Raw genomic sequence first — 11,597 nt, 5'->3', positions numbered from 1 at the left:
TTGCTTTCAATGTTTCATTTTAAATGTCTCTACATTGTGACATATATATTTTTACATTAACTAAAGTACAACTATTTCATGTAACATCTTAATATATCGAGACTCTGTTGATACTGCTTGAAATGTGAATTTTTGACGAATGCATTTTATATGGTTTTTAGGACGTATTTCCCGTAGTACACAGAGTATGTGACGTTTTACACGTATTTCCGCTCAGTCACTGTGTCAATTGTTGTTGTTTTAAAAGGCGCTCAGTGGTGAGTGGTGAGTTTTGCACTGAGCCATATGCAAACACCCGTGACTTTTTCAATATAAGACAATTTTCCTATTTATATTTAGAGTACATATTTATAGTGGAATAATTCTTTTTATATTTAAATTTAAGGTGATTTCCTTATAAGTTATATTAGCTACGGTTTTGTAACGGTATCTGTAGCCTGGCTAACAATTAGCCTAGCTTAGATTGTTGTGAACATTGACATTTATATTATTAAAACTCCCTATACCTTTAAGGTGAAAAAAGGTCACAAAGGTTTAAATTAGTAAATATATATATATTGTTTTTATTATTTTGTTTTTGTTCAAGTAACTCAGCACAATCCATGATCTCTAGTGATACTGGAATAACTTATATTTGTAATGCCTTTAATGTATTTTTCATTCATTCATGTATGTATGGGTGTATTATGTATTCATGAACTGTATAAATCATTAAAAAAAACATTGCTTTACACAGATGATTTATCTATATTTCTAGCAGTTGCTCTGTTTTAATAATTTTCAGCAAATAAACTGGAAAATAATTGTGTAATCCCCCCCCAATATAATTATTGTTGCATATGGTCAGTTTTATTAGGTTTCATATATTATTATTATTAACTTCATATAATTTTGGTTCATGAGCTGTTCTGTGTTCAGAACTGAATAGGTACAGGATGCTGCGTCTGCGGTGCAAAGCCAAAAACGGGACCCATCTGATGCAGGGCCTTACACACCAATCTTGCGTTCAGGAGCTTAAAGATAAGATTGAGGAGCTAACAGGAATACCATGTGACGTACAGAAGATCATGGTAGGGTATCCACCATCCAGTCTGGATCTACGCGATGGGGAAGCCCACCTCAAAGACTACCCTATCAAATCAGGTTTGACTTGTCCTTGTTTATAAATCCATTCATGCACATTTGTTCAAGCTGAGTTTCCAATGTTGGTCATTGATATGTTTACTGTTCCAGGAGACACGTTGATTGTAGAGGAGGAGAAGAACAAACCCAAACCCCAAGTGCAAGCCACTGTGACCAAAGGGCCCAGTTTTGACCTGGCTCCTGTTCTAGAGCGCCGCGTCGTCCCTGCCGACAACTCTTGCCTGTTTACCAGTGTGCACTTCGTTATGGAAGGGGGTGTGTACGACCCAGCCTGTGCGCCTGAAATGCGTGGGCTCATCGCACAAATAGTAGCCAGTGACCCCACTGCGTACTCGGAGGCTGTATTGGGCAAGACTAACGAAGACTATTGTGCCTGGATCCGTCGAGATGACACGTGGGGAGGCGCCATTGAGGTTTCAATCCTCTCTAAGTTCTTCCAGTGTGAGATTTGCGTCGTCGACACTCAGACTGTGCGCGTCGACCGCTTCGGCGAGGATGCGGGTTACACCAAACGAGTGCTGCTAATTTATGATGGTATTCATTATGACCCTCTCCAAAAGGTGATGCCCAGTTCAGATGTTCCCGCACAGACTGTGTTCTCCACCACCGATGACATCATTTTGGCCCAGGCGTTGGAGCTCGCGGACCAGGCGCGGAGGAAACGTCAGTTCACGGACGTCAACCGCTTCGCTCTGCGCTGCATGGTGTGCCAGACTGGCCTGGTGGGGCAGAAAGAAGCAAGGGAGCATGCGAAGGAGACTGGGCACACCAACTTTGGGGAGGTGTGACACTCTCTTCGCTCTATCCTTGAAATCACCCCCACCTTGGCCGCGTCACTGCCACGCCACCTGACATGGTTCCCGCTCTTTCACTGCTGCCTGTTCCAGCTTGGTTCAGTCCTCTACCTCACATTGTCTAGCGGCTTCAGAGAATGGCCTGAGAATTCAGTATTATTTCAACTTTGGTTTACTCTTGAGGTTGAAGTATTAAATTGTGCTCGTGCTTTTGAGTCTGTTGCCTGATATGATGACAAAGCTATCTCTTCAAACCAAATTTTACAGGGATTCTCCACTGAGTTCAAACCTCCAGTTTGTTACAATGATTATAATACTAGTATTAGTGTGAATCTCGTGAAACACATCCAGGTCACATTTCTTTCCAAAATCAAAGAAGATTTTTTTTTTAATTGAAATAAAAAATATATCAAATATATCATATGACACCATTCACCATTAATGTTTAAACAAATTTGCATTGTGATTTGATTTTTATCACAGCTAGGTACATTACCCCACTAAATTCTAATTTGATATTCATTTATATTAATTATTTTTAATTATTTATATATCATAGTATTGATTCTTGTACTGCTTTGCATTTACGCTGATTAAATTCATTTTATTACAGTAATTTTTAAATGTAAACTTTCAATTATTGTATTACATTTGTTGTGAAAATGTCATGGAAATAATGCAATTATTTTTTAATGGTCGTAAAAAAAATTTTGTTTATGATAAATATAACTAAACATAACTGCTTCTTTTAATTTTGGTGTCAAATGTGACCTAGACATGTTTTTTGTGAGATTCACCCATGACCTCATGTTAACACTTTTCTGTTGTCTGCAGCTCAAAGGTGTCCTGAAGAGATGTGTGAGTAACAACCGTTTGACAATGCTAGCTAAACTCTTAGTAGTATCTAACAACTAATGAAACTTTTAATGGGTTATTGTATAAGGCATAATAATTGTTCCTTTTTTAACTAATGAGTCATATATGTTAATATTTCCAGACATAAAGTGCTTCTGGATAGTATTTCTAAACTATGGAACACAGCTAAAGACATGCCTTCCATGATGATTTAAACATGGCATTACTGTATTTATATTATTTGTCTTTTTAAGGTCATACGCACAGCTTCTGAACAATCGATGGCACTACATTAAGTCTTATGTTCACTGGCTCCATTGTACCTGTTACTTGAAATAGTCTCAGATCAACTGTGTTCCTGAAACCTAAGTATGGTTTTTACACATTTTGAGTAAGCTAGTTAGCTGGAAGGTGTGAATTTTAAATTGAAGTGGACAATAATGGTGCTCATAGTATAATATCACTGAACTACTTTGTGAATCTGTAGATTTTGGGCACTTGTGTAATTTCTGCAAATGACCACACTCAAGATTGTTTTATGCAAATGTGTTCTCTCTCAAGTGATTATGACACATTGTTTGGAAGAGTGATTGTAGTGACTTTCGTTTTGCATTTTAAGTGGAGAAATGTCACGTTGAACTTCTCACTTCCTTCTCACAGGGACGATATCAGAGGTTTAGAAACACGTTTAGTGTAGCAAAGCATCTTATTAGAGAGTGTGGATAAACTTTAGAGCGAAGACATCTTGTAAGGCCTGATGACGATGTACCTTCTCAGTATTTTTCAGTCAGGTACTATCTACACTGTTGTTTACTTGTTTGCAAGCTTTTTTTTTTTTTTTTTTTTTGAAGAAATGGTGCCATTGTAAGGCCAAAGGACTTTTTTTTTATTTTGCAGTGATTTTTCTAAATGGCCGTGATTAGTGTTTTACCTACTCTAAGGTAACTTTGAGTGAGAAACTGCATGTCCAACACTCATTGCTACAAAATCACTGGTTATACTGGGTTAATGATAAATAAACTTGAATTGATCTATATAAATATTGTGTGGTTGTCAGCTGTACGTTTTTTGTGCCTAAATCTTAACTAATTAGTGGTGTTTACTAAGGAAAGCATCACTAATAAGCTACAATTGCCAACACTGATTTGTAAACCCAATGTTGACCTAAAAAGGTCTTGAATGGCCTCACAACCACCAAACAACATGTAAATGAAACAGTCGCAATGCCTTGTTAACCAACCATTGTGGTCAGCCAACCTACTGCATTATGGCGCCAAGTTTTGTGCAGGCACAGCACTCGATAATATTCTTTAGAAATGTAAAAATCTGGTTTGCAATTGCCTTTTAAAATTTATTCCTTAAACCAGTATTTTATATAACTAGAAATTATTAGAGGGCTCTACAAATTGTTACTAGTAAGCAATTACGACGAGTAACGCTGGGAACATTTTAGGCTAAAACAGCTTGCCATACACTATAACTATAGATGAACCTGTATCTCGTTCATTAGGTAGGCCTAGTACTTATTCCTTAGTGAGTAAATGGCATATTTTAGTCACTACTGGAATAAGTATGATTAGTATCTAATAACTAGTCACGGTTGGACCAGGAGCATAAAAATAGACGAAGAAATACATGTTAAAACCTCTCAATAGTCTGTATATAGATGGTGTGAAAATATAATGAATCCCAGTCAGTGAAACAGGATCAAATCAGCTCCAGTTGACGGGGATTAAACTAATGTTATTTTAAGAAACCCCTAATAACGCGATTAACTAGGATTTGTAGGTGATCCTCTTGACACTTTCAGTCATCATGTGTTTGTCATTACAGACGTGTGCAGGGAAGTCGTATATGTAAATTAGTATGTATTGACGCATATTTTTTTCCCCGCCGTCCCTAAAGATTTTGATTTTGAGACGAACGTTCGATTTATTGTCTTCACTCACCGCCCTATTCTCTAATTGGCTGCTGCAAGATTAAACGAAAATGATTGGTCGAAGATTTCCCTATGTACAGTACTGATGTAAAGTACCTTACAGTGACACTGACATTGTAAAAGCACGTGAACCTGCTGAGCTGCCATCTAACTCTTTTCTGCACTAAAGGTAAGCTTTTATTAAGCCATATTTCAGGCTTCATATATTTATTTCTGTGTATGAGTATTCACAAGATTTTAATTAAAGGGGTTGGCAAATACGGAATTTAAGGCAGAGAAGAATGGTAAATTCATTTTGCAATTGTACAATAATGTACTGAAATGTATAAATTAAAATAGAATTTAATTTATAGCACTTGCTCATATTTTTTCAAGTTGTTCAGCAATATGGATTATTTACTTAAAGGGATAGTTCACACAAAGTTTTAAATTCTGTCATCATTTACTCACACATTTAAGCTGTTTCAAACCTGTGTGAATTTCTTTCTTCTGCTGAACAAAAAGGATATTTTGAAGAATGTCAGTAACCAGACAATTGATGGACCCCATTAACTTCCATAGTAGGTAAAACAAATACTATGGAAGTTAATGGGGTCCATCAACTGTTTGGTTACCGACATTCTTCAAAATATCATCTTTTGTGTTCAGTTGAAAGAAACTCATACAGGTTTGGAACAGCATAAGGGTGAGTAAATGATGATAAAATTGACATTTTTGTATAATGTCTTATCCAAGGTTTTTTTTTGTTTTAGTTTTTCACCCAAGTCTTTCTAGTGTAGTCTCTTACAGTGAGAGTTTCACACATCCTTAGAGCAGATAACATTGTGTGCTGTATTGTGTAATACAGGTCATATACCCTGTATGCATTATAAAGTCACAAACGTTGTTAGTCTTATGATCATAGATATGAATTCTCTAGAGCTACATAAAAGACATTGTGGTGTGTCAAAGTGCATATTGGTGTTACAATTACAAAAAGAACCAAGCATCCGATTAACAACTACATTAGAAAAAGGATAGTGGGTTTATTTTGTCGGTAAAAATGGACCTTGCTTTTACAGCCATTGATTTATGGTTCACTGATTACAGTTAAATTAGTACAGCTCTTAAATATAATGTTAATTTGTGTGATCTGAAAACAAGTATGCCCTACAATACTGATGATAGCTTTATTCTTCATCTAACTGCATCTGCCCCTTTCTATCCACAAAGAAAACATGTTTGCTTTTAATTTTGCATGATATCACACAATATGTACCATCACTGAAAGAAAAAAAATGCTTTATCATCATCCACGTCATATTTAAATTTACAACAGTGAGAGCGTTTTATGTAACAACTAATAAACCAAAGTGTATTGACAGTTTTTTCTGATCTTTTTTTATAAGCTGGAATAAATTAAACCATTTCTACTAAATGTTGATGAGATGATTAAACATAATGAGATGCATTTTTTTTTTTATCTTTATCTTTAAACAAACCGATGATTCATTTTCTTCCATTCATGCCAGACTTGATCCAACTAAAGAAGCTCAGTGTATCGTCTGCTGTAATCTCATTCAACATCATCTGATCATTTAATACTGTACACAGAAATACAGATATAATTGCTGCTGGTTCTTTTAAATCAATGACCTTTTGTTTTTAATTGATTGTTCTACAATTGCTCTATCAAACTTTTCCAAAGGAAAAGACACTAATTTTCGCTTTTTTTTTAATTCTATTTTTAGGTGAAATGCAGTTTCATCAACACTTTTAAAGAAATTTTCATAATTTGCAATGCCGATACGTGACATGTCGCAAGATGGCAATGTCCTTGACACAGTGGGGGAGATTGACAGTAATGGCAGCTGTGACAGCGTGGTCAGCTTCAACTCATGCTTTGTAAGACATACTTTTATTTTATGAATTTGAAGACATACTGTATATATAGTTATAAGATACATTGTTTTAATGCGTATCTAGAAGTTGTGGATGAAACATTGCTAAAGTGATAGTTGACCCAAAAATGAAAATATAGTTTTATACTATTTTTAAAATATACTCCTTTTTTCGGGGGAACATGGCATGTGAATAAATAACTAGCATGACAGTGAATAATTGAAAATTTCCATTTTGGGTGAACTATCCTTTTACTCATCACATATTAAACTCATCACAAATTTCATGTGAGCAATTTTTGTTTCAGAGTGATGAAAGTCTGGAGTATCTTTCTGCTGAGGAGAAGGCTTGTCTCTTGTACCTAGAGGAGACCATTCAGTCACTGGATACGGAGGATGACAGCGGCCTGTCCAATGACGAGTCTGGGCAGCTGCCAGCGCGAGGAAACGTGGCTAACAAAGCGGCCCACCTCTCTGCGTCAATAGGACTCAACAAGGTCCCTAGTCAAGGTGCATTATACAGTAGCTCTTTTAGTATTTCTAACTCCTAACTATTTTTGATAATACACTAAAATACATTTCTTGATTGTAGATGTGCCCAAAAGCCAATTTGAAGGTCCATTGTCACCTAGCAGCTTGGTGCAAAATGAAATTCTGAATTTTATGGTCCCTACTCCATTTGTCCTTGCGAACCGTAACTCGCAAATTCAAACCAGACCTGGATCAGCTGCATCCCAGAAAAAGACGGCACCTAAAGTGGCTTCTGGAAGTGCCCAGCTCCATCAAGAAGCTCCACAAGTTCCCTCAGAGGTCGGTGTGGTTGTGATACCACCTCCGTATAAAATCAAAGGCAGCAAAGATACAGCGGAACAACAACAGAATAATGAGCAGCCAGAGAATGTGGCACGTAGAGGACCCCTTTCGTATGAGGCTCTGGTAAAGCTGCGCAAGAGTGCATCGATACAGAAAACCAATGGAACTGAAGCCATAACCAAAGGACAGCAGGTTCCTACAAATAACGATCTAATGGGAGACACCTCTGGATCCCAAACTCTTACCCAGAACTCACAGGCTGTGACAAGTAGAGGCTCCAAGCCCTCTCCTCCACCTGTGGCCCCAAAACCTAAAATGAACACCACGCACAAAGTCCCAATGAACCAGGAAGAAGCCTCCAACACTAAGATTGTCTCAACCATGCCTTGCTCTGGAGTATTGACAGTAGATAAATTAATGAACCCAGAGAAAGTAAGAGTGGAGGCTCTTAGCAAGTTAGGTCTCCTTAAGGAGGACACACAGAACCCAGTCTGTCAACAACTAAAGCATTCCCAATCCCCAATAAACTTGGAGCAAAACCAGAGCACAAGTGAACGTCTTGCTCCAAGTATCCCTCCAAGATCTGGAGGACAAATAAACCAGCCAATACAAAGTTGCAATCCTCTCCACCAGCAGTCTGTGAGCGATCTTGTCACAGCTTCTTCACCTCCGCAACATGCTGATATTACTTCAAGTGGGAAATCTGCCTCAATGGAACTCCCTGGTATGGGACTGTCAGGTTCTAGCATCACAGTCATAAATCAGGTTTCTAAGAATCAAAAGTCATGTTCCTCTGAAGCAGGGACTAAGAACCACCTTAAAGACACTCAAATAGATGCTAATGAATCGACACCCAAAAAAGATGCGCTGCACGTATCATCATCTCATTCCAAAAGCCAAAACGTGCCTGTTCCCAGCATCGGAAGGGATCGGAGAGAGGCATTACGAAAGCTTGGATTGCTGAAAAACTGAGATTTGTAGACTCTATGCTCTCCGGTTTTTAAAGACAGCATGAAACAGAAGTTGCAATTGTCTTTTCTTGTCTATTGTGAGTTAAACAGCTTCTCAAACAAAAAATAATTTTGGGTTGGACTTTATTTTGTCCATTGGGAATTAATTGGATAACTGTGGTTTTCTATTGCTGCATTCTCATGTTTGGCAGGTGCTTTTAAAACATTGATCTGTTTGTTTGAACTTCCCGACCAAAATAGCAACATCAGCTCAACCAATGTCGTGAGTTTCGGCGTTTGATGGAAAAAATGGTCCTTATTTTTGCAATTCCGCTTAGTATCACTATTGGCACAGAAATTGCACTTTTCACCTTTAGCATTAATTTTAGTTGATTATTTGCTGAATCTAAATAATGACGAAAGGTGCGGTCACGTTTGCGAAATTTCAGTGAGATCTCGTGGGCAAAAAAAGGTCCATTGTCTGTTGTCAGTAGTTTTCAATGTATGAAGCACAGCTCACACAAAAGTCACTTTCGAACCAAGCAGCTTTCTTTTGGTGAACAAGGCCAACTTAAACTCCTGATCACACGGATTCTAATTGAAACAATTAGATTTCGTCTGCGAAATTTCGCAGAGCAATGGTAAATGTGATCGCACCTTTAACAACCAGATGACTTTGCTTTTTTCCAGCACTGAAGATTAAGATTATACAGTAATGTTTACTTTTCCAGGTGAACTGAAGTATATTTAATTTCGAACTGTCTGTAAGTAGATTAGCCTTAAATTACTCTTTGATCTTGCTATTGAAAGCATGCTTTAAATCTGTCTGTATGAACAAGCCTGTTTTACAAATCTTTTTTTTTTTCTCTCAAATAAAATGCAGTATGTCTCCTGCACCAGAGACTCTCGAACACGAGGAACCCTGTCTCCCAAAGATCAGCTATCAGTCAAACTCCTCATTTTACACGCCGGTCAGTGAGATCTGACACAGCACTTCGGTGGATTAGTGCATTAACAGACTGGTGTTCATGTTACCTGGCCTCTCAGATTCATCTGTCATTAAAGTTCTTTATCTCGGAATGTGACCTAGTTCATGACTTACACCGAGAATGGTTCCGTCTGTTTGTATTGGTTCAGTTAACAGATGCCCTTTCACAGTTGCTTGTCTAATCGAATACACACCATAATGCACACGGAAGGCAGTAATAAATTATGACAATGTTTAACCACTGAACACACATGAATAAAGCAATAATTTCAGCATAAAATGTCTCGCTTGGTTGGGTCTGGTTGCTGTGCTCTATGATCAGATAGCAGATATTATGCCTAAACTGTATCCATGTTCAAACAATGTGCTTTGCATAACCAACCATTTTAACATTTCCAAGTGAAAGTACTGGGTAATATAAGGTAACTATGATTCAAGCCCTTCTTAGAGGTGACACATTTAAATCTAATTAGTTTTATTTATATATATCTATTTAAGATCATATGTATATATATATATATATATATTTAATTGGTTTAACAAAAAAATTATTAATAGCTCCACTCAAAAATTATTCATTGGATGAACTCAATTAGATTGTGGGCAGAATCTCCATCCAATAAATATATGTAGCCCCAACTCAAACTGAGTGCATCCATTCAATAGAATGTAAATCAGTTAGGCTAACTCATTTGTATCAAATAGATGTAAAAGAATATAAGGGTGTTTCTGCAACTACGGGCACTTTTGACTATCCCAATTTTTAAAAAATCAACCTCTATGAATTTAAATTTTTACCATCACAGTCTGTAATACATATAAAAATGTACACAAAATAGAATGTAGTCGTTAAGATTTTAATCTGGAACATGTTTATTTTTTATGTTTTTCGGGTCATCTTCTTAAAAAGTGTCCTTACCGCAACGTTACAATAACGTTCATTTTATACATTTTTCTTTAGTAATTTCTATAAAAAAAATTATATATTCAAATAGCTTTTTCAAATTTGATGCAGTTTTGTAAATACTGATATAAAAAAATAATATACAAAATAGGGAATTTCATGTTTTTTTCTATGCCATGTAAAAAATGTACAGTAACCTTAGATGTCAATTGTTTCTATACACACAAAAGATAACATATTTAACTTTTTATGACAGATGTTGCAATTCCAATGAGTTAATCATCTCAGCTTAAGTGTGAAAAAAAATGTTTGCAAATGAAAATGTGAAAGAGACATTTTGCGGAAATGACATTTTTGCTAATATTTTAGCTAATTGGCAGCTAGCAAGGCCTACCAAATTAGTTTTGACTCTTAGCATCTTAATATACATGAATTCAACAGTAATATACATTTATTTTTAAAATGTAGTTCAAAATACACAATTATTAAGCTGAATGGTAAGGACGCACAATAAATACTAGAGCAGAAAAGATGATGTTTACCTTATTTTTTTGGTATCTTGTGAGTGAGGTAGTGTGGTGGCCCAGTCTGTCAGCAATGTGCTCAAGTGATAATTTCTGTTTCCATAGAAACTAGACTTGTTTGTGTTCGATAAAATTTCATAATAAAAGCTTTTTTCATTGTTGTGGTTAGGACTCAAAAGTGTGGGACAGGCACATTTAGTTAAAAAAATCCTAAAAATGATCAGTAAATAATATAAATAATTTTAAGATGCTTTAAATGAATCTGTACATTAAACAATTCCATTTGAAATAATGTCAAATTGTAATTAAATTAGCTTATTTTATGTATCTCAACGTTGAGTGGGACATTAACAAAAATTGTGTTTTGAGCTATAAATGCGTCATAATATTATATTTAATCACATTAATCAGTAATTATATTTTTGTCAAGGTGTGTAATGGCACTGTGAATATATTTATGAAACATCAAATGACAAATTTTAGCATAAATCAAAAATTTCACTGCTGGGACTTAAAAGTGCCCGTAGTTGCAGAAACACCCATAAACGAGTGAGGCTAGCTTATTTTTATCAAATACTTATTACTCACCAGACTGACTTTATTTCTGTCAGATGTCTACAAAAGTTTTATTGAGAATTAACAGGGGTTTAACTCTATGTTTTCCATTTGAAGTCACCATAACAGTGATCAGTGTTTCCATTAGTTGGGCTCTTAACTTTTATTATATCTATTGTGTTTTTTGGCTGCTGTGACAAGTGTGTTTGTTAAACACATTTGGAGCAACAAAGAAAGCTAAAGTGAAATGAG

General features: G+C 36.1%; 2 protein-coding genes across 6 annotated transcripts; both read left to right on the top strand.

Moving 5' to 3' along the window:
- Window positions 1–185: 185 nt before the first annotated feature.
- Window positions 186–3,832, top strand: yod1 (YOD1 deubiquitinase). Of its 4 annotated transcripts, none has more exons than XM_077203956.1 (3): window positions 186–264; window positions 919–1,143; window positions 1,234–2,307. In XM_077203956.1, exons 2-3 carry the CDS (start codon window positions 936–938, stop codon window positions 1,929–1,931), a joined length of 906 nt encoding a protein of 301 aa, XP_077060071.1. In that variant the 5' UTR covers window positions 186–264; window positions 919–935; the 3' UTR covers window positions 1,932–2,307. The 4 variants fall into 4 exon arrangements, with proteins under 4 accessions (XP_077060071.1, XP_077060072.1, XP_077060073.1 ...); XM_077203957.1 differs by having other exon boundaries at window positions 201–257; window positions 1,234–3,832; XM_077203958.1 differs by lacking the exon at window positions 186–264 and adding an exon at window positions 311–385.
- Window positions 3,833–4,155: 323 nt separating this feature from the next.
- LOC143711866 (uncharacterized) lies at window positions 4,156–9,642 on the top strand. 2 transcript variants are annotated; one of them, XR_013194929.1, is made up of 5 exons: window positions 4,161–4,900; window positions 6,462–6,615; window positions 6,920–7,121; window positions 7,204–8,657; window positions 9,258–9,454. XR_013194929.1 is itself a non-coding variant. In XM_077203954.1 (4 exons), exons 2-4 carry the CDS (start codon window positions 6,511–6,513, stop codon window positions 8,394–8,396), a joined length of 1,500 nt encoding a protein of 499 aa, XP_077060069.1. In that variant the 5' UTR covers window positions 4,156–4,900; window positions 6,462–6,510; the 3' UTR covers window positions 8,397–9,642. The 2 variants fall into 2 exon arrangements, 1 of the variants encoding a protein (XP_077060069.1); XM_077203954.1 differs by having other exon boundaries at window positions 4,156–4,900; window positions 7,204–9,642.
- The last annotated feature ends 1,955 nt before the right edge of the window (window positions 9,643–11,597 follow it).

Source organism: Siphateles boraxobius, unplaced genomic scaffold, assembly GCF_051911475.1.
Source record: "Siphateles boraxobius isolate OS27281-9 unplaced genomic scaffold, OSU_SipBor_1 5, whole genome shotgun sequence".
In the NCBI taxonomy this organism is placed as follows: domain Eukaryota; kingdom Metazoa; phylum Chordata; class Actinopteri; order Cypriniformes; family Leuciscidae; genus Siphateles; species Siphateles boraxobius.
Note: the sequence above shows the minus strand (reverse complement) of the source record. Positions and strands in the feature narration are given on the sequence as shown.